This window comes from Hevea brasiliensis, chromosome 1 (assembly GCF_030052815.1).
Source record: "Hevea brasiliensis isolate MT/VB/25A 57/8 chromosome 1, ASM3005281v1, whole genome shotgun sequence".
Classification (NCBI taxonomy): domain Eukaryota; kingdom Viridiplantae; phylum Streptophyta; class Magnoliopsida; order Malpighiales; family Euphorbiaceae; genus Hevea; species Hevea brasiliensis.
In genome coordinates, this window is record NC_079493.1 from 26,730,094 (window position 1) to 26,753,629 (window position 23,536).

The 23,536-nt window shown below is 36.2% G+C and overlaps 1 protein-coding gene across 1 annotated transcript; it reads right to left on the bottom strand.

Annotated features, from left to right (window-relative positions):
* Positions 1 to 992: 992 nt before the first annotated feature.
* Positions 993 to 23,522, bottom strand: LOC131179147 (cytochrome P450 71B36-like). The gene is made up of 4 exons (XM_058145149.1): positions 23,396 to 23,522; positions 9,627 to 9,633; positions 2,419 to 3,001; positions 993 to 1,786 (listed from the first exon to the last, which is right to left on the bottom strand). The coding sequence occupies exons 1-4, from the start codon at positions 23,505 to 23,507 to the stop codon at positions 1,178 to 1,180; spliced, it is 1,311 nt and encodes a 436-aa protein (XP_058001132.1). The 5' UTR covers positions 23,508 to 23,522; the 3' UTR covers positions 993 to 1,177.
* Positions 23,523 to 23,536: the final 14 nt, after the last annotated feature.

Consider the following 23,536-nt stretch of genomic DNA (forward strand, 5'->3'; position numbering starts at 1 on the left):
ATTTAATCGGTTGAATGATTTGACCGACGTGAATTTTATATGAAAGTTAGAATTTTCAATAAATTTAAAATTTTAATCCAAAATATCACAATTTCTAAATTGATTTTAGTAACTCTAATCAATCAATCTGTAACTTAAAATAATGCAATTTGAATCCATTTGCCAATTGCCACCTTTATCTGGCACTCAATCCATTAAGTCTAAATCCACTTTGACCTAGTTTAATAATTTAATATAAATAAGATGTAAGACTATATATTAAATATATTAATTTCACATATTCATATTTTAAATTTATAATAAATTAAATTTAAATAAAAATTTCTCATAAATACTTTTTTTTTTTCCAGTTTTCTAAGCCTCTAAACAATGCCAAAAAGATATTAAAACCAATGTTAAAAGGTTTTTAGGCTATGTTTGTTGGGACGTAATGTAATACAATGTAATTAATTATACACTGCAATCAAAGTTATAATGTAACATAATATAATTGTCATTATATTTTTATGTTTGTTGCAAAATAAAAATATAAATAGTATAATGCAATGATAATTTTGATTTTAATATTTAATTTATTTATAATGTTAATAATAAGTAGTAATGATTATAGTAATTGATAGTCAAATTGTAGTGGTGGCTAAATGGTGATGATGGTAGTTAGGTGATGGCGATCATAGTATCAAGGTGAGGTAATGGTAGTGGCAGTGATAAAGGTAAGCTATTGGTGGTGGTAGTGGCTAAATGATGGTAGAGGTCATAGTGACAAAACGGAGATAACAGTGGTCAAATGGTGGTGATAGTAGTGGTAGTAGCAGTGATGGCTGGATAGTAGTGGTGATTGTAATGTTGACAATAAATGAAAAAAAAATCAAAACAATATATATTTTTATATGTAATGATTATTACGTTACTTTAAACATAATTAATTATACATTATGTAATTGTCATTTCATTACATCAATTTTTTTTATCAAATAATGTAATCAAATATGTAATATAATCATAATTATATTAGAAATTTGATTACGTCATGCCAAACATGGCCTTATTTCTTTTGATACAAATGGCTACAATACTCAAATTCTACACCTCGGCAGTCTCTTACACTTCTGAGCTAAAGCTCATTATTATGGTAAATAGTTTTTATCAAGGTACAGACAGACATGGCATTTTTCTATTATACAAGTGGATATTTAACTGGTAAAAGTAATAAAGGTGTTTTCTTGCAAGTTACAAGACCAGGTGCCTCTTCCATGCTAATATCTTCCTCCTTCATGTTATAAGGCAACTTCCAATCAAAATGAAACAGAAGGTTTGCAAGTGCAAGATCCACCGTAGCCAGTCCCATAGCCATGCCAGGACAACCTCTCCTGCCAGCACCAAATGGTAACAACTCGAAATTCTGCCCAGTGAAGTCAATGTGACTGTCCATAAACCTTTCAGGATAAAACTCTTCTGGGTTTTTCCAAATCGTAGGATCTCTTCCAATTGCAAACACGTTGATTTGGATGAGGGTTTTGGGATGAATCACATAACCATTGATGTTGATTTCGGACATAGCTTCTCTTATTAATAGTCCTGTTGGATGCAGTCTATAAGTTTCTTTCAATACCATTCTTAGGTATTGAAGCTTCTCAATGTCACTTTCAGAGACTTTTCCTTTCTCTCCAATACAAGTTCTGATTTCTTCTTGTACTTTTCTCATAACTCTAGGGTGTCTAGCCAGCTCTGTCATGACCCAAATCATAGTTGTTGTTCCAGTGTCAACTCCTCCTATAAATATGTTCTAATATTACAAAAAAAAAATTATATACAGGATCAGCTAAATCAAGGTTAAAGAAATTTATTTGCAAAAATGAAATGAATATTGTTTAAATACTTAATTTCATTATGCACTTGTTGGGATATTCAATCTAACTCATTTTCAACTCTTTTATTCAAATTAACTAAAAATTTTCAATTTAAATTCAATTTAGCTAAAAAGTTAAAATTTTTCAACCAAATTTCTTTATTTCTTAATTTAGATGAAAAATCAAAAAGTTCCATTACTTTCGTTTTTGCTAAATTTCTTGATTTAGCCCTAAAATTAAGAAGTTCAATTCTTTGATTTTTCTCGATTTTTAAGCTAAATTGAGTTTAAATTAAAAATTTTGAACTAATTTAAATAAAAAATTGATAATGGGTTAAATTGAAGATCCTCATGAAATGAGCATTAAGCATTGTCTACTTATTTTTTTTTCCTTTTTAAAGATTATATATTAGTGACTAGATAATTATATATGTTTCGCCCTCCTTATAATGATGATGTTACATTTATTAATCTCTCCTTTATAATGTTTTGTCGGAAAGGTTATATAAAAATCACAGAATATATATTCCGCTAATCATAATAAAATTATCAAAATTTTCAAAGCTTACCATGAGAATTGCTTTAATGTGATCCTTGGTGAATTGAAAATCATCAGCTTCGGTTTGAGATCTCTCAACCTCTAGCAGTAAAACATCAATAAAATCTTCAGGTCCGGCCTCTTCCTTTCCCTTTTTAATATGATCATCTATAACCTTTTCATAGAAAGCATCAAATTCTTCAAAGTTTCTTTCAAGCCTTCCATGGAGACCTGCGAGTCTATCAATAATCCAGCCAACGTAAGGAAAGAAGTCAGCTGCAGAGAAGGTCCCAAGCCTGTCTACGCAATCATGGATCACTTCTTGGAATCTTTCATGCCTGAATCCTCTCTCTTTAAAACTCCTCCCAAAAGCTGCTCTGCAAATTATGTTTGCAGTCAAGGCCATAAACTTCTCACTTAGATCAACAGGAGTGGCAGAGGAAGCAGATTTGGAGACAAAGTCAACGAGTGCAGTAACCTCTTCTTCTCTAACATATTTAAATGACTGCACTCTCTTGGCACTGAAGAGCTCAAGAACGCAAATCTTTTGCATCTTCCTCCAGTAATCTCCATACGGGGGGAAGCCTACATCAATATAGTTGTAGGATAGTATTCTAGTTGAAGGAGCGGAAGAGTGAAAAACACAAGTTTATACCATTGAATTCAAAAATTTTCACTTAGGGTCACATGCATCATGAAAGATTTATTTTTATCTATTTGATTTCAATGATAAACAACATATTAAATGTGACACCCCTTACACGTCTACAGTATATCCGAGTAAGATATGTCACACGGTGTACCGGAACACTCTATTTTATCTTAATTAATTTTTATCATAGTTTTGAATATAACTTGTGAAATATAATTCATTTAAGTCATTTATTGACATTATAATTTATTTGAGGTTCCGAAAATTTTATAGAAAATCCGGCAGAGTACCGGCTAAAAATGGAGAAAAAAGTTCTTCGGAACCTGTGAAAAACACTTCCAAAATCATTTCCATTACTCAAACATTCATTTCTCATGATGCTCATATACAAGCAATAAATAAATACTCAAATTTTACATTCATAACCACAATTTTCATTATTTACATGAACATCAAAATACATTACACAAGTTCAACTACATATGAGAAAATAAAAATTAGTTACAAAATACCAAAATGAAACCTAGTGTCCTACCAATGCACTGTAGGTGGTGAGGTGACACGGACACTATGCAGAGCTGCAGGATGGTCTCACCCAGTCTGCGGTCTACTGGGCTCTCGATCAGTATCTCCAGAACCTACGCGCTAAGCAATAATGCTTAGTGGTGCAATAATAAAATAAAAGGAAATAGCAGAAAATAAATATGTATTGAATGTATCGATGTTTTACTTGTTTTGTACTTGTTATAATCATTTATTTCGTTAACTTTATCCACTTTCATTCTTTTGGTTGCCCAAGTAACTTATACTGAACGACTGGACTGGATAAACGGGTAAACTGGCACTGGGTATCAAGTACCTCGGGCCGTCACACCATCGGTCACATATGTATCTCCCGGTGTGCAACAGCTAACAAGTCAGAATAATATTAGGCACGAGGCCAAGTCTCAACATAATGTCAGAATGGCTAAAAGCCATAAAATCACAGAATGGCATAATGCCATGTGCAGTACTGCTAACTGAACCCTATTGGCATGCCAAACTATCCAAACCAATCTTGTTAGGTATACTAGAGCATTTGATACTTTTGAATTCTTCAATTTTTGAATTTCAAGTTTTGGTGTCACTATTCACTTCATTGGTCAACAAAAATGTTGACTTTTGGATAGAAAATAGGTACATTGGTTTTAACACTCCCAATGTACCACATTTTGCATTTAAAACTTGTTGGAATTGATCACCAATACCATTTCTAAGCTTAAAACTAAGGGAGCAGAATTTTCAGTTTTTGTACCCTAATTTTACTGTTCCATTAGTGACTGTTACAGTGGAATTTGAGGAAATGGTAAACATAAAAGTTGTTCCTTATTTTGTCTAGTTGAATTTATTTTTTTGAATCACTCCATTTGGAGTTTTGTAGCTCCAGTTATGGTCCAAAAACCACAGCTGGCCGGATTGAAAAATTACAGAATTGACCATATCTACAGTGTAGTGAACAGTAACTTCAACTGCCTTGTTGGATAGGTTCTGCTCATAATTTGGGGTAGGTTTCTTCATGAAAGTTGTTTGTCTATATCTTAACTTATTGCAGTAAAAATTTCAGGTCAATTGGCCCATTCTACAATGAGTTATGGCCAAATGAACAATTACTATTCATTTGGTCATTCTGCAGAATCTGGTTGCAGGGTATCCGGATTGGGGCCAGTTTTTGGTCAACTTGCTTTGGTCTTTTGGGCATGGTTTCTTCAGCAAAATTGTGCCATTATGTGTCTAGTTTCATGTCCAATTGGCTAAATACCAATTGAACCTACACAGCCAAAGTTATGGCTGTCCAAGTGGGCTGGAATCACAGCCACCCTGCTGCTCTCACTAGGCAGCCTACCAAATCAGTTTGTAACACTATACTTCACTCCAAATTGTGGTCAACTTACCTCAAATGGTCACTAATTGACCATTAGAATGTTCACTCACCATTTCATAAGCAAAGTCCAAGTTTCACTCCCAAAACCCTAATTCCCATTATGAATTTACACAAGATACCTTAATTAACTCTCTAATTCATTATCCACATATATATATTCTTTAATCATGATCTCTAGTCCACTCTAGGTCCATCAAAACAATCAATCTTATCCCTTCCTTAGGGCTGCCGAAATTCATGGTGTACATACACATAAATTTTATTCATTTAATTCACAAATCCTTACTCATTTTAAGTCTCTAACATGGAATAAGAAAGATTTATGTATAAATAGGCACTAACCTCTTGTAGGGCAGAATTTTCCCAAGCTTAAACTTCACTTTCTTTCTTTTTCTAGGCTGCCAAACACTTCCCAAGAGGTATAGACAAGTTTTTAGTGAAGAGAGGATAAGGTTTTGAGGTGAAATAAGGTGAGGTTTGGGAGCTTTAGTGAGCTTTCATGGTGGAAGGGTTATGGAATTTGAGAGCTACGGGTGAGTTTTTGTGGAGGTGATGGCTGCTGGAATTTTAGGAGCTTTTGCTGTATTCTTATCCATATTTTATTAGTTAATTTAAGTGTTGATTAAATGTGATTGGTGGGTAAGTGTTTAATGACATCATATGATGTCATAATTGGTATTTTCTTCCATTTTCTTTTCTTCTTTTCTCTACTCATTTCCAATTTAATTTTTAGCAATATTTATTCATATTTTATGTTATAATAATTATTTACTTAACTGGACAAGGCGGCCAAAAATCGTCTCTGAAGGCGAAATGACCAAAATGCCCTCCGTTTGGCTTAACGGGTCAAAATTGTCTGTACCGATTGAAAAATTTTTTTAAATATTTTCTTGGCATTCTAATGCCATAGGAACCTCAATGACCCTTCTCTGGAGTCCCAAAAATTATTTTATGAATTTTTCCCTGGGTCTAGGGCCCCTAGTTGCGAGAACCGCAACTTCCCTCTGGGTTACCCATCGCTTGGGCACCGGCTCATTTGACTTAGTTGTATTTTATTTCTAAAATTTTTACTAAATTTTTCTTATTAATATTTGAGTTAATTATGGTCCCTCACTTTAGTTTAAATATTTTTCCGGACGTTCTAGCTGTCCGGACCGACACCGGTCACCAGAACAGTAGAATGTACGGAGTTGCTACCGGGAGGGTGTTACAACTCTTCCCCTTTAATTTAAATTTCGTCCTCGAAATTTACCTGATGCAAACAGATGAGGGACGAGTTGCCTCAACATCTCTTCACTTTCCCAAGTTGCCTCTTCGTGTTGTGGTGCCTCCAAAGCACTTTCACGATGGAATCGCTTGTTCCTCAATTCTTTTACTTCCCGAGCCAGATCCGTAGAGGTTCTTCTTCATATGTCAAATCCGGCTGTATTTCAATTTCTTCCCTGGAGATGACATGTGAAGGATCTGAGCGGTATCTTCTGAGCATGGACACGTGGATCACTTTGTGGATCTTGTCGAGCTCTGGTGGTAAAGGTATCCTGTAGACTACTGTTACCACACATTCAATGACTTCAGATGGGCCAATAAACCTAGGGCTCAACTTTCCTTTTCTTCCAAACCTCAATACCTTTTCCACGGTGACACCTTGAGGAACACTTTGTCGCCAACCACATATTCTATTTCTTTTCTCTTGGTCGGCATAAGATTTACATGCATCGAGGCAACCTTCGATTGGCTTTGATTAGTTTCACTTTCTCCTCGATCTGTTTCACCAGTGCAGCCCCACCGCTTGTCTTCGCCCAATTAGTCCAACACCTGGAGTTCTATATTTTCTCCCATACGATTACTTCATACGGGGCCATTTGGATACTAGCTTGGTAGCTATTGTTGTATGCAAATTCGCGCTGGGAGGTATCTATCCCAACTTCCTCAAACTCAATGACACAACCCCTCGGATATCCTCAAGGACCTGGATTACTCTTTCGATTGCCCATCCGTCGAGGATGGAAAGGCATCTTTGAAGTGGAGTTGTGTACCCAAGGATTCATGCAACTTCTTCCAAAATCTCGATGAAAACCTTGGGTCTCGATCGATATGATGGAAAGTGGAATTCCATGCGATCTAACTATCTCACCGATATACAATTACGCTAACTTCTCCGGTGAGTAGTCGGTCTAATCGCGAGAAAGAGTCCGACTTCATCAATCTATCCACTATCACCCATACTGCATCATGTTTCTTCTGGGTGAGAGGTAGACCACTTACAAAATCCATGGTGACCCGATCCCATTTCCATTCAGGTATGCGTATAGGCTGTAGCAAACCTGATGGAACTTGATGTTCTGCCTTGACTTGCTGACATGTCAAGCATTTAGTCACATAGTCAGCTATGTCCTTCTTCATACCAGGCCACCAATACTGAAGCTTTAGATCATGATACATCTTTGTACTTCCTGGGTGCATAGCATATACACTGGTGTGTGCCTCTTTTAGAATACTGGCCTTCAATTCCCCATCATCTGGTACACACAATCTTCCTTTGTAATACAGACACCCATCTGCTTTCACCTCATAGTCAGTTGCTTTTCCCTCTGAGATTTTGCTCATAATAGCCATTAGCTTCTCATCTACCTTCTGCCCATCTAAAATCTGCTGTAACAGGTTTGGCCTCACTTGCAACTCAGCCAAAATAGCTCCATCTCGAACCAAAGATAGACGGGCATTCAATGATCTCAAAGTCACCATGGATTTTCTGCTCAAAGCATCAAGAACTACATTTGCCTTCCTGTGATGGTAGTCAATTACACAATCGTAGTCCTTCAGAACTCAATCCATCGCCTCGCTCTAAGGTTGAGCTCCTTCAGGTTGGCAAATATTTGGACTCTTGTGGTCCGTGTAAATGTAGCACTTTTCACCATACAAGTAATGCCTCCATATCTTTCAAGGCGAAGATAATTGCTGCAAGCTCTAGATCATGGGTAGGGTAATTCTGTTCATGTGGCCTTAGCTGCCTGGAAGCATAAGCGACCACTTTCCCCTCTTGCATCAATACACACCCTAACCCATTATGAGAGGTATCACTGTAGACCACAAAGTCCTTTCCTGACACTGGCTGTGTTAACATTGGTGCCTCTATCAGCATAGCCTTCAACTTCTCAAAACTGGTCTGACACTTATCATTCCAGTCAAATCTGACATTCTTGTGTAACAACTTGGTCATTGGAGCAGCTATTAAGGAAAATCCCTTCACAAATCTCCGTAATACCCAGCTAGCCCCAAGAAACTTCTGACCTCAGTTGTATTCCTAGGAGGCTTCCATTCCATCACTGCTTCTATTTTCTTGGGATCCACCCTAATCCCATCAGCTGACACTATGTGTCCAAGGAATGCAATCTCATTCAACCAAAAGTCACACTTGGACAACTTAGCATACAGCTTCTTTTCTCTCAGGGTTTGTAGAACAATCCTCAAATGCTCATCATGTTCTTCCCTGGTCTTGGAATACACCAAAATATCATCAATAAAGACCACTACGAACCGATCTAAGTGTGGATGGAAGATACGGTTCATAAGGTCCATGAATGCCGCTGGTGCATTTGTTAGGCCAAAGGGCATCACTAGGAACTCATAATGCCCATATCGGGTCCTGAATGCAGTCTTTGGCACATCTGCATCCTTCACCCTCAACTGATGATACCCTGATCTGAGATCAATCTTAGAAAATACTCCTGCTCCCTTCAACTGATCAAACAGATCATCAATTCTAGGCAACGGATATTTGTTCTTTACAGTCACTTTATTCAATCACAGAATCAATGCAAAGCCTCAAAGTCCCATCCTTCTTTTTCACAAACAAGACCGAGCTCCCCATGGTGACACACTTGGGCGTATGAACCCCTTATCAAGCAACTCTTGCAACCGAAGTTTTCAACTCCCTCAATTCGATGGGTGCAATCCTATAAGGAGCAATGGAAATGGGTGCTGTACCCGGCAGTGTCTCTATAGCAAATTCAACTTCCCTTTCTGGTGGCAAACTAGGTAATTCTTCAGGAAATACATTTGGGAAGTCTTTTACTGTGGGTATATTACTCAGGTTTGGCTTAGCCTGCCTAGTATCCACCACATGTGCTAGGTAGGCTTCACAGCCTTTTCTCATCATTCTTCTTGCAACTGTGGCTGAGATAACATTGGACAGGAAATCTGTCCTTTCACCACAACAGTTGATCTCATTACCCTCAAGTTTTGGAGAAATTCTCTTCAATTTGCAATCAACTAGTGCCTGATGACGTGACAACTAGTCCATTCCCAAAATCACGTCAAACTCGTAGAAGGGCAACTCAATTAGATCTGCCGAGAATTCATACCCCTGAATCCTCAACGGGCAACCCTTGTACACTTTGTTCACCACTACACTGTGACCCAATGGATTAGTGACCAGAATGTCTTGGTCACTCTCCCCTACTAGTATCCCCCTTTCTACGGGTAGGTTGATGCAGATGTATGAATGAGTGGATCCTGGATCCACCAATGCATGCACAGATGTATTGTAGAGGAGAACGCATTCGATGACGCCCGGGCATCTTGCTCCTCCCCGGCTCGAATGGCATAGGCTCGCAGTGGTCTTATCGTGCCTCTACTGGCTCAGATGCAGGCCTCTGTGATGGACCCACTGCCTCAGATTTGCCAGATTTCCTACCCCTTTGTGGTGCAGGAGCAGGTCTGTCTGCTTGTGTTGGAGCAGCTGTAGTGGTTCTACGTGGACAGTTCTTCAACTGATGCTCTGTTGACCCACACCTTAAGCAGGCACCAGTCACTCTCCAACACTCCCCCTTATGCCATTTCAGGCAGTGTGGACATGCAGAAGATGCTGGGGCTGGTCCCCTGAACCCCATCCCTGGAGAGCTGCCCACTGATGGTGTGGACTGACCTCTCCTAGGGGTAAACTGTGGCCTGGGCCCCTGAGACTGACCCTGACCTTGTGGTTAACCTGAACTCTGTGCAGGTGGACCCTTGAACTTCTTCCCAAATGCAGGAGATGAACTAGACTGACCTGGGCCCCTCTTCTGCTATCTTTCCCTTCTAGTCTGCTCACTGATTCTTACTTTTTCAACTTTTATTGTCGCTTCCACTAACTTGGTGAAGTCTGTGATTCCCAAGGCAGTGATCATGATCTTTATGTTGTCATTTAATCCTTCTTCAAATCTCTTACACCTTTCGGCCTCATTAGGGACTATCTCCCTTCCATAGTGGCTCAATCTGACGAATTCCTTCTCATACTCGGCCACTGACAGCTGTCTCTGCCTCAGATTAATGAACTCTCTTCTTCTCTCTTCCAGGTATACACTACCCACATATTTCTTCTTAAATTCGGAGAGGAAGAAGTCCCAAGTTACTATTTCTGGCTGTACTTCACTGGACACAGTATCCCACCATTCATATGCATTGTCTTGCAGCAGATACAAAGACTTCTAGATTTTGCTCGGAGTGCAAAGTGGAGTTGTTTTAAAACTCTGCTGTTTCAACCAATTTTCTACGCAATGTAATCATCTTCTCTCTTGCCAAAGAAGTCCACTGCTCCAAACTTTCTCAATTTTTCCAGATGTGATTTTGGTTGTGGAGGTGGTGGTGGTGGTGCTGCTGGCATTACCCCGGCCATTTGTCTGAAGAATTCGGCCATTTGCTGGAACATGGCCTGTGGAGGCTGAGCAGGCTCTGCTTGAGCTGGCGGAGCAGGTTCTCCCATACCCCCAGTCTCAGCTGCTGCAGGTGGAGCATGACTCTCCACTTCCTCCTCAACTGCCCTCTGAGATGTAGGGTCCATATCCTATTCAAAATAACAAAGACAAACAGATCTGCATTAGTGTCACCTCGACTCTTACAAATGCAATGCATGATATGGACTCAATCTAGGCCCAGAAACGCCTAAACCGTGCTCTAATACCACTAAATGTGACACCCCTTACACGTCTACAGTATATCCGAGTAAGATATGTCACACGGTGTACCGGAACACTCTATTTTATCTTAATTAATTTTTATCATAGTTTTGAATATAACTTGTGAAATATAATTCATTTAAGTCATTTATTGACATTATAATTTATTTGAGGTTCCGAAAATTTTATAGAAAATCCGGCAGAGTACCGGCTAAAAATGGAGAAAACAGTTCTTCGGAACCTGTGAAAAACACTTCCAAAATCATTTCCATTACTCAAACATTCATTTCTCTTGATGCTCATATACAAGCAATAAATAAATACTCAAATTTTACATTCATAACCACAATTTTCATTATTTACATGAACATCAAAATACATTACACAAGTTCAACTACATATGAGAATAAAAATTAGTTACAAAATACCAAAATGAAACCTAGTGTCCTACCAATGCACTGTAGGTGGTGAGGTGACACGGACACTATGCAGAGCTGCAGGATGGTCTCACTCAGTCTGCGGTCTACTGGGCTCTCGATCAGTATCTCCAGAACCTACGCGAGGCAAAAGCAACGCGCTAAGCAATAATACTTAGTGGTGCAATAATAAAATAAAAGGAAATAGCAGAAAATAAATATGTATTGAATGTATCGATGTTTTACTGGTTTTGTACTTGTTATAATTATTTATTTCGTTAACTTTATCCACTTTCATTCTTTTGGTTGCCCAAGTAACCTATACTGAACGATCGATGGATAAACGGGTAAACCGCACTGGTATCAAGTACCTCGGGCCGTCACACCATCGGTCACATATGTATCTCCCGGTGTGCAACAGAACAGCTAACAAGCTGTAAATAATATTAGGCACGAGGCTAAGTCTCAACATAATGTCAGAATGGTTAAAAGCCATAAAATCACAGAATGGCATAATGCCATGTGCAGTACTGCTAATTGAACCCTATTGGCATGCCAAACTATCCAAACCAATCTTGTTAGGTATACTAGGGCATTTGATACTTTTGAATTCTTCAATTTTTGAATTTCAAGTTTTGGTGTCACTATTCACTTCATTGGTCAACAAAAATGTTGACTTTTGGATAGAAAATAGGTACATTGGTTTTAACACTCCCAATGTACCACATTTTGCATTTAAAACTTGTTGGAATTGATCACCAATACCATTTCTAAGCTTAAAACTAAGGGAGCAGAATTTTCAGTTTTTGTACCCTAACTTTACTGTTCCATTAGTGACTGTTACAGTGGGAATTTGAGGAAATGGTAAACATAAAAGTTGTTCTTTATTTTGTCTAGTTGAATTTATTTTTTTGAATCACTCCATTTGGAGTTTTGTAGCTCCAGTTATGGTCCAAAAATCACAGCTGGCCGGATTGAAAAATTGCAGAATTGACCATATCTACAGTGCAGTGAACAGTAACTACAACTGCCTTGTTGGATAGGTTCTGGTCATAATTTGGGGTAGGTTTCTTCATTAAAGTTGTTTGTCTATATCTTAACTTGTTGCAGTAAAAATTTCAGGTCAATTGGCCCATTCTACAATGAGTTATGGCCAAATGAACAATTACTGTTCATTTGGTCATTCTGCAGAATCTGGTTGCAGGGTATCCGGATTGGGGCCAATTTTTGGTCCACTTGCTTTGGTCTTTTGGGCATGGTTTCTTCAGCAAAATTGTGCCATTATGTGTCTAGTTTCATGTTCAATTGGCTAAATACCAATTGAACCTACACAGCCAAAGTTATGGCTGTCCAAGTGGGCTGGAATCACAGCCACCCTGCTGCTCTCACTAGGCAGCCTACCAAATCAGTTTGTAACACTATACTTCACTCCAAATTGTGGTCAACTTACCTCAAATGGTCACTAATTGACCATTAGAATGTTCACTCACCATTTCATAAGCAAAGTCCAAGTTTCACTCCCAAAACCCTAATTCCCATTATGAATTTACACAAGATACCTTAATTAACTCTCTAATTCATTATCCACATATATATATTCTTTAATCATGATCTCTAGTCCACTCTAAGTCCATCAAAACAATCAATCTTATCCCTTCCTTAGGGCTATCGAAATTCATGGTGTACATACACATAAATTTTATTCATTTAATTCATAAATCCTTACTCATTTTAAGTCTCTAACATGGAATAAGAAAGATTTATGTATAAATAGGCACTAACCTCTTGTAGGGCAGAATTTTTCCAAGCTTAAACTTCACTTTCTTTCTTTTTCTAGGCTGCCAAACACTTCCCAAGAGGTATAGACAAGTTTTTAGTGAAGAGAGGATAAGGTTTTGAGGTGAAATAAGGTGAGGTTTAGGAGCTTTAGTGAGCTTTCATGGTGGAAGGGTTATGGAATTTGAGAGCTACGGGTGAGTTTTTGTGGAGGTGATGGCTGCTGGAATTTTAGGAGCTTTTGCTGCATTCTTATCCATATTTTATTAGTTAATTTAAGTGTTGATTAAATGTGATTGGTAGGTAAGTGTTTAATGACATCATATGATGTCATAATTGGTATTTTCTTCCATTTTCTTTTCTTCTTTTCTCTACTCATTTTCAATTTAATTTTTAGCAATATTTATTCATATTTTATGTCATAATAATTATTTACTTAACTGGACAAGTCGGCCAAAAATCGTCTCTGAAGACGAAATGACCAAAATGCCCTCCGTTTGGCTTAACGGGTCAAAATTGTCTGTACCGATTGAAAAATTTTTCTAAATATTTTCTTGGCATTCTAATGCCATAGGAACCTCAATGACCCTTCTCTGGAGTCTCAAAAATTATTTTATGAATTTTTTCCCGGGTCTAGGGCCCCTAGTTGCGAGAACCGCAACTTCCCTCTGGGTTACCCATCGCTTGGGCACCGGCTCATTTGACTTAGTTGTATTTTATTTCTAAAATTTTTACTAAATTTTTCTTATTAATATTTGAGTTAATTATAGTCCCTCACTTTAGTTTAAATATTTTTCCGGACGTTCTAGCTGTCCGGACCGACACCGGTCACCGAAACAGTAGAATGTACGGAGTTGCTACCGGGAGGGTGTTACATTAAAACTCTTTTAATATATATATATATATTTTTTTTTTATCTGTATTTACAATTTAAAATTTTTAAATTAATCAGATTAATTTTAGAACCCTAGATTAAATCAAGAACAAACACACTAACCTCTTGATGCACTACAGTGTATTTGCGCATTTAAGATTCGTCTTTAGGACACCAGATGTTGTCCCTCTAGCTTGTCCACACCAAGAACACCTATGGCAGCCCTTGAACAGCTTCTAAAGCTTTTTCTATTATTTTGAAAATCAAGTTCTGCCTTTTAAGATATTAAAGATGTAAACAGGACACTAGAAATGATTTTTAGTATTTTTAATTCAAGAAATTGCTTGCTAATCTCTTAGAATAGATGAGAGATGAAGAGGAAGAGAAGGGAGACTCTTGGGTGGCGGCACCAAGGATGAGGAGCTGCTGGTTGTGTGTTTTATTTTCATAACAACACTTATATAGTTAGGTCAACACATTAAACCCTTGCCACATGTCACCCTCTGATTGGTTCTAGGTTTAATTGACCCAATCACATTGTGCCAAGTGTCAAACCTATATTTAATCTTAATTTTAATCATCTTACATGATTAAAAAACATTTGGAAAGCTTATGTGTAGTGCCATGTGTCACCATCTCATGGTGCCGCATGTCACCCTGCGAAATGACCAAAATGCCCCTGTGTCTTAATTTTGAGTTCTCAACTCAAAATAATTATTTCTCTTCTTCTAATCAATTTATATCAAATATAAATCAATTAATTAATCTTTATTAATTAATTTCTCATTATTAAATTCATATTTGAACACTTTAAATATAAATTTAACTTATACTATACATCCAATAACCTAGATTTGGTTTCAAGTCATGCTAGGGACTTTGCAATCTAATTGCAAACCAAACCTATTTAATTAATCAATTAAACTCTTTAATTTATTAATTAAATCATATTTAATTAGGTGATAACTTGTGTATGTGTGTGACTTACTAGGCTCATCACTAATTGGAAATGAGACATGATATCAACTCTTAATATCATCAGAACTCTTTCTTACCATAAATGATTTCTCTAAATTATTTTATGCACCTCATATACCATGGTTAACACCTAGCATAGCATGCCATGGCCACCCAATTAGTAATAAGGTTTACCTTAAATGAACCTATAATTATATGTTACCATGCACTAGAATCTCTCTGTTACAAAATCCCAACTCAAGCTGGAGTCATGGTTTATGTCAAACTCCATTTGCTATGAATATTATGTTCTTTTTTAATTCAGTTCTTGATTAAAAAGATTTTCTCATTAGAAACTCTTTTCTAATTAAATCTATCTGTCCTGGCCAGGAACTTGAAACATCAAGAACAATTAAATGTACATAGGATTTTATCCCTATTTACTTAGAGGAATAGATTCCTTCTTGATCAACACCTACCTCCATATATAACTAGTAGGAGCCAACACATGCTCATATACCCATACATAGTACAAGTATGAAAGCAGTATCAAACTCAAATCACCTATATACAAGATAACTGTGCTATCTCAGGTCTAAAGATTATATGCACTGATATGATTTATGACAACGCATTGACAAGAGTAAACTCCATGTGCTTGTCATAAGTGTCACTGGTTCGGCCTACTTATCATGTATAAGTGCCTATCATGTTTGTTATATGACATGAGACTCACCATTCCATCTTATTTATATCTCATATAAATAACTTGGGAACAAACATGAATACAATCTTTCTGGATAAGTCATGTCCTTACTGTGAAGTATCCTCGATTGTGAACCTATTTATGATACTTTGTGCTAGAAATATTGTCGCTCATATTCTTAACAACTTAAGAATAATATTTCTAACAAAATATCAATGGACCTTTTCTATTACACATAAATATATTATGTAAACGAAAAAGTGAAAATGCCTTTTATTAATAAAAGATGTACAAGATACATACTAAATGATATGTTCTAGGGCATACTACTAATAATCTCCCACTAGCACTAGAGCCTTTCATTACAATATCTTAGACCCATCTTCTCAAGATGTCGGTCTAGCTGAATCTGTGACATAGGCTTAGTGAATGGATCAGCTAGATTTTCAGCTGATGCTATTTTCTGCATGGCTACATCGCCTCGCCCAACTATTTCTCTAATAATGTGGTAGTGTCTTTCTATGTGTTTGGATTTTTGGTGAGACCTTGGTTCCTTAGCCTGTATGACTGCTCCATTGTTGTCACAGTGTAGTGGAACTGCTGACTCAATGGAAGGAACTACTGTAAGTTCTGTCACAAACTTCTTTATCCAAACAGCTTCCTTTGCAGCATCTGATGCAGCAATATACTCAGCCTCGGTAGTGGAATCTGCAGTCGTGCTCTGTTTGGAACTCTTCCAACTGACTGCACCTCCATTACAAATGAACAAATATCCAGAGGTAGACTTTCTATCATCGATATCTGATTGGAAATCAGAATCAGTATAACCATCCAATTGCAAGTCTCCACCTCCATAAATCAAGAATAAATCCTTAGTTCTTCTCAAGTACTTAAGGATATTCTTGACAGCTATCCAGTGTTCCAAATTTGGATTGGATTGATACCTGCTAGTCAAACTAACAGCATATGCGATATCCGACCTAGTACACAACATTGCATACATTAAACTTCCAATAGCCAAAGCATATGGAATCCTGGCCATTTTATCTCTTTCTTCAGGTGTCTTTGGAGACATCTCTTTAGAAAGATGGATACCATGTCTCACTAGTAACAATCCTCTCTTAGAATTAAGCATGTTAAACTTCTTTAACACCCTTTCCAAGTATAGACTTTGGGATAAACCAATTATTCTTTTCGCTGTATCTCTATATATGCGAATCCTAAGAATATAGGTTGCCTCCTCAAAGTCTTTCATGGAGAATGTATTTGATAACCATACCTTTACAGTTGTCAACATACCTGTGTCATTACCCATCAACAGTATATCATCCACATATAAGACAAGGAAAGTGATAGCACTGTCACTAACCTTCTTCTATACACATGGCTCATCCTCATTTTTTATAAAACTAAATGATTTAATGACTTCATCAAAACGGATGTTCCAACTCCTCGAAGCTTGCTTCAACCCATAAATGGATCGCTTTAGCTTGCATACCTTGGAACTATCTTGGGATTCAAAACCCCTAGGTTGTTCTATGAAAATGTTTTCTTCAATGTATCTATTGAGAAAAGCTGTTTTGACTTCCATCTGCCAAATCTCATAATCATAGTATGCAGCTATTGCTAATAGAATCCTAATGGATTTAAGCATGGCAACAGGCGAGAAAGTCTCCTCATAGTCGATTCCTTGCCTTTGGCGAAACCCTTTCGCTACTAGCCTTACCTTATAGGTCTCTACCTTTCCATCAGAACCAATTTTCTTCTTGAAAACCCATTTGTTCCCTATAGGTACAATACCTTTAGGTGAGTCAACAAGATCCCAAGCTTGATTCTTATACATGGAATCAATTTTGGATTTCATAGCATCAATCCATTTTGAAGAGTCTATATCTGATATAGCTTCTTCATAGGTAAGTGGATCATCTCCATGATCTACTTCTTCATGAGTAGATAACTCTTATTCTTCTTCATGAAGGAAACCATATCTCACTGGTGGGTGATATACCCTGGTTGTTCTACGAGGAACAGCTGTAGATGTTTCATCAACGGTTGTAGGTTGACTAGATGGATCTATATACATCTGATCTGTTGGTTGGTCAGAATTCTCCAATTCTAACTCTATTTGCCTTCCTTTGCCTCCTTCTTGAACAAACTGTTGTTCAAGAAATGTAGCATCTCTAGTCACCACAACCTTTTGTGATGTAGGCAAATAAAAATAATATCCAAAACTATCTTTTGGATATCCAACAAATTGACCTTTTTTCTTATCTGCTTTCTAATTTATCAGTGTTCAGCTTTTTGATATAAGCTGGACAACCCCAAATTTTAACATGCTTATGACTTGGTTTTCTTCCATATCATATCTCATAAGGTGTGGAAGAAACTGATTTTGATGGAATCCTATTCAGAATATACAAAGCTGATTCTAATGCAAATCCCCAAAAGGAGATTGGCATATCAGTATAGCTCATCATACTTCGTACCATATCCAATAGTGTACGATTTCTTCTTTCAGATACACCATTCAGCTGTGGCGTTCCTGGAGGAGTCAGCTGGGAAACAATGCCGTGCTCTCTCAAGTATTCATCAAATTCAGTACTCAAATATTCACCTCCACGATCTGATCGAAGAGCTTTAATACTCTTTCCTGTTTGATTTTCTACTTCAGATTTAAATTCTTTGAACTTTTCAAAGGATTCATGTTTGTATTTCATCAAATACAAATACCCAAATCTTGATTTATCATCAGTAAAGGTAATAAAGTAATGAAAACAGCCTCTAGCTATTTCCTTAAATGGACCACATACATCACTATGTATTAGCTCCAAAATATTTTTAGCCCTTAGCCCTTGTCCAATAAAGGGTGATTTAGTCATTTTGCCCTGAAGGCAAGATTCATAAGTTGGAGTAGGCTCAGAGCCCAATGAGGATAGAATCCCCATTTTCTCCAATTTTGCAATCCTATCTTCTGCAACATGACATAACCTTAAGTGCCAAATATATTTTGAACTTGAGTTGGTTTTTACCATGGCATTGCATTCTTTTAGATTGCTATACTCTGGCCAGTGGAAACACTTTCTTACTGGCAATGGAAACACTTTCCTGTTGGCAGTGGAAACACTTTCCTTTGCCTTTGTCAGCTTTGGTCTTCCTTTTCTGTTTAGTTATTTTCTTGGAAGGACCAAGAATCTGAGGTTTCTTTTTCTTATTGCCCTTCTTCTTGTTGGACTTTCCAGTAGAGAAGATGCAATCAAAGCTACCTCTTTTCCTTTATTGCCCAGCATATTCTTTTGGGTAATAACCAGCATGTTGAGTAAACCAGCTAAGGTGCATTCCTGTTTAGTCATATGGAAATTTGTCATAAAATTTCCAAAAGACATAGGAAGGGACTGAAGGATCAAATCCGTCTGTAGTTGGAAATCCATGTTGAAGTCAAGATGTTCCAATTGCTCAATCAGCCGAATCATCTTGTGGACATGATCCCCAACATTCTGTCCCTCAGACATCCTCATGCGGAACAGCTGCCTAGATATCTCATACCTAGCATTCCTGCTGTGCTCACCATACAACTCTTATAGGTGAAGGAGGATCTCACTCGCACTCTGCATATTCTCATGCTGCTTCTATAACTCATTAATTATGGAAGAAAGCATGTAACACTTAGCTCTCATATCATGCTCCTTCCACTTGTCCAAAGTTTCATGTTCCTCTTGAGTGGCCTCTGGAGGTAAGGGACCAGGAACATTTGAGTCTAGAACATATCCTATATGTTCAAGGTTTAGGACAAGTTTTAAATTTCTTAGCCAATCAGAGAGATTAGGTCCTGTCAACCTATTGCGATCAAGTATGCTTGTAAGGATATTGGATAGTGGTGGTTGTTCTGTGCTCATTATTATCAGAAAATTAACTACAGAAAATAACCAGATTAATTAGTGAATGTATTATGTAATGAACCAAAATGATTATGGTCTTTTAATCAAATTGGTCCTCCCACTAACTTAGCGAATCCTACACTTCCAAAGTAGAAAACAGAAATCCTAGTTGGATGGATTTCTGGTGGGTGATTGAATTCTTATAATTTTATTGATCATCCTCAGGTACATCCATTATTGGAATTACAATAAACTATAAGTGAGCAACTCCTTGCCCATCACATCTCATGTGAGGTTCAATCCCTGAACTAGCCCCTAATGCTCAAAATCTCAAGTACATCCATTATTTACTTATCTTGCATTATTTAAGTTGATCCCATTAAGCCAGTAATTATGCAAATAATTTTAATGTCCTCAGGTACATCTAATATTGGCCACCAAATCATTTACATATTTACAACATCTCATGCTTAACAATTATTCTTAAGAAAATCTCTTAAATTAATTGCATCTTATGCAACTATTTAAATTTCTTAAAATAATTGCCCCAATGGAGGGCCCATGTTATAATTACTTTAATTACAACATTTCTAACTTAATCATTTGTTTGGAAGATTTTGTGGTCATCCTAATTACTATTAAGGTCTCACTTTGCACATTATCCATTTAGCATGCATATATCATATAATTGCATACATTTCCATACATCTCATGCATTCATGGATAAGCAGTAAATATGGTATGATCATGGACTTTCTAAGGGATTCAATTCTGAGCCACTAAGAATTGAATCAGGGCATTTCTAGGTGCATTTCATTCATTCATTTTACAAGAGTTGCTGAAGGAGTACATAATGAACACTTGATATTGAATTCCTCCCACTGGTCCCACCAATGCTCTTGACCTCCTTGATCTTCTTGCAATCCAATATTACATAGTAATCCTTGGCATACCAAGGCGAATTTACAAGAATTAAATAAATGAAATTGCAACCCAAAAATTATTAGAACCTTAATAATACATGCCCAAAATAAATTAAAATAAATAAATTAATTTACAATCACAAAGAAACATAAAAGAAATAATCCAATCACATTGGTCTTTTATAGTCCATGATCATCCATCATGCATATCACTATTTAACAATTAAATAAAACATACATACTTAAATTAAATTGAATATCTCATATTCAACTTAAAAATCCAGATTTGAATATGATTCAAATAAATTTAAAAATTCAGATTTGAATCTCATTCAAACAAATTTAAAAATTCAGATTTGAATCACATTCAAACAATTTTTAAAAAATCAGATTTGAATCACATTCAAACAATTTTTAAAAATTCAGATATGAATATTATTCAAACAACTTTAAAAAATCAGATTTAAATATGATTCAAACAACTTTAAAAATTCAGATTTGAATCACATTCAAATAACTTTTAAAATTCATATTTGAATCACATTCAAACAATTTTTAAAATTCTGATTTGAATCAAAATTTAATTGTGTGATTAAAATTCTAATTAAACAATTTAATTAGACATATGATGAGCTTTTAGATCATACAACAATTGCAAATTAAAAAGCCAAACCTTGAGCCACCCATGGAAGCTGAAATTGGGGCACCAAAGATGGTGTTCTTCAAGCATGCCGCCCACATATCCATTGCAACCAGCAATGAATAAATCATCTCATGATCAAAACACACAATTAAATCATATAATCAACAATCTAAATGGCAAATATAGTGGCTCTGATACCAATTGAAGGAGCGTAAGCGTGAAAAACACAAGTTTATACCATTGAATTTAAAAATTTTCACCTAGGGTCACATGTATCATGTAAGATTTATTTTTATCTATTTGATTTCAGTGATAAACAACATATTAAAACTCTTTTAATATATTTTTTTTATCTATATTTTCCATTTAAGATTTTAAAATTAATCAGATTAATTTTAGAACCCTAGATTAAATCAAGAACAAACACACTAACCTCCACACTAACCTCTTGATGCACTGCAGTGTATTTGCGCCTTTGAGATTCGTCTTTAGGACACCAGATGTTGTCCCTCTAGCTTGTCTATACCAAGAACACCTATGGCAGCCTTTGAACAGCTTCTAAAGCTTTTTCTATTATTTAGAAAATCAAATTCTGCCTTTTAAGAGATTAAAGATGTAAACAGGACACTAGAAACGATTTCTAGTATTTTTAATTCAAGAGATTACTTGCTAATCTCTTAGAATAGATGAGAGATGAAGAGGAAGAGAAGGGAGACTCTTGGGTGGCAGCACCAAGGATGAGGAGCTGCTGGTTGTGTGTTTTATTCTCATAACAACACTTATATAGCTAGGTCAACACATTAAACCCTTGCCACATGTCACCCTCTGATTGGTTCTAGGTTTAATTGACCCAATCACATTGTGCCAAGTGTCAAACCTATATTTAATCTTAATTTTAATCATCTTACATGATTAAAAAATATTTGGCAAGCTTATGTGCAGTGCCATGTGTCACCATCTTATGGTGCCACATGTCACCATGCGAAATGACCAAAATGCCCCTGTGTCTTAATTTTGAGTTATCAACCCAAAATAATTATTTCTCTTCTTCTAATCAATTTATATCAAATATAAATTAATTAATTAATCTTTATTAATTAATTTCTCATTAATTAAATTCATATTTAAACACTTTAAATATAAATTTAACTTATACTATATATCCAATAACCTAGATTTGGTTTCAAGTCATGCTAGGGACTTTGCAATCTAATTGCAAACCAAACCTATTTAATTAATCAATTAAACTCTTTAATTTATTAATTAAATCATATTTAATTAGGTGATAACTTGTGTATGTGTGTGACTTACTAGGCTCATCACTAATTGGCAATGAGACATGATATCAACTCTTAATATCATCAGAACTCTTTCTTACCATAAATGATTTCTCTAAATTATTTTATGCACCTCATAGACCATGGTTAACACCTAGCATAGCATACCATAGCCACTCAATTAGTAATAAGGTTTACCTTAAATGAACCTATAATCATATGTTACCATGCACTAGAATCTCTCTGTTACAAAATCCCAACTCAAGCTGGAGTCATGGTTTATGTCAAACTCCATTTACTATGAATATTATATTCTCTTTTAATTTCAGTTCTTGATTAAAAAGATTTTCTCATGAGAAACTCTTTTCTGATTAAATCTATCTATCCTGGCCAGGAACTTGAAACATCAAGAACAATTAAATGAACATAGGATTTTATCCCTATTTACTTAGAGGAACAGATTCCATCTTGATCAACACCTACCTCCATATATAACTAGTAGGAGCCAACACATGCCCATATACCCATACATAGTATAAGTATGAAAGCAGTATCAAACTCAAACCACCTATATACAAGATAACTGTGCTATCTCAGGTTTAAAGATTGTATGCATTGATATGATTTATGACAACGCATTGACAAGAGTAAACTCCATGTGCTTATCATAAGTGTCACTGGTTCGGCCTACTTATCATGTAGAAGTGCCTATCATATTTGTTATATGGCATGAGACTCACTATTCCATCTTATTTATATCTCATATAAATAACTTGGGAACAAACATGAATACAATCTTTCTGGATAAGTCTTATCCTTATTGTAAAGTATCCTCGATTGTGAACCTATTTATGATACTTTGTGCTAGAAATATTGTCACTCATATTCTTAACAACTTAAGAATAATATTTCTAACAAATTATCAATGAACCTTTTCTATTACACATAAATATATTATGTAAATGGAAAAGTGAAAATACCTTTTATTAATAAAAGATGTACAAGATACATACTAAATGATATGCTCTAGGGCATACTACTAATACTAGTACCATCCGAGACAGGTCTATTGCAAGTGCAAAGATCATGGGTTTTCAAGACCTCCTTAGCTGCCTCTGCAGAGGAGACGACAACTGAAGGTACAAAACCAAGTTTTATAAACATCACAGGGCCATGTTTCTTGGAGATTTGGC

What these genes read in the sequence shown, in the direction of transcription:
- LOC131179147 (XM_058145149.1), bottom strand. Translation starts at nt 23,507, where the DNA reads ATGTTTATAAAACTTGGTTTTGTACCTTCAGTTGTCGTCTCCTCTGCA. An exon ending in ACATTAAAGCAATTCTCATG is followed by an intron (nt 1,787 to 2,418) that starts GTAAGCTTTGAA and finishes TTGTAATATTAG; the next exon opens with AACATATTTATAGGAGGAGT.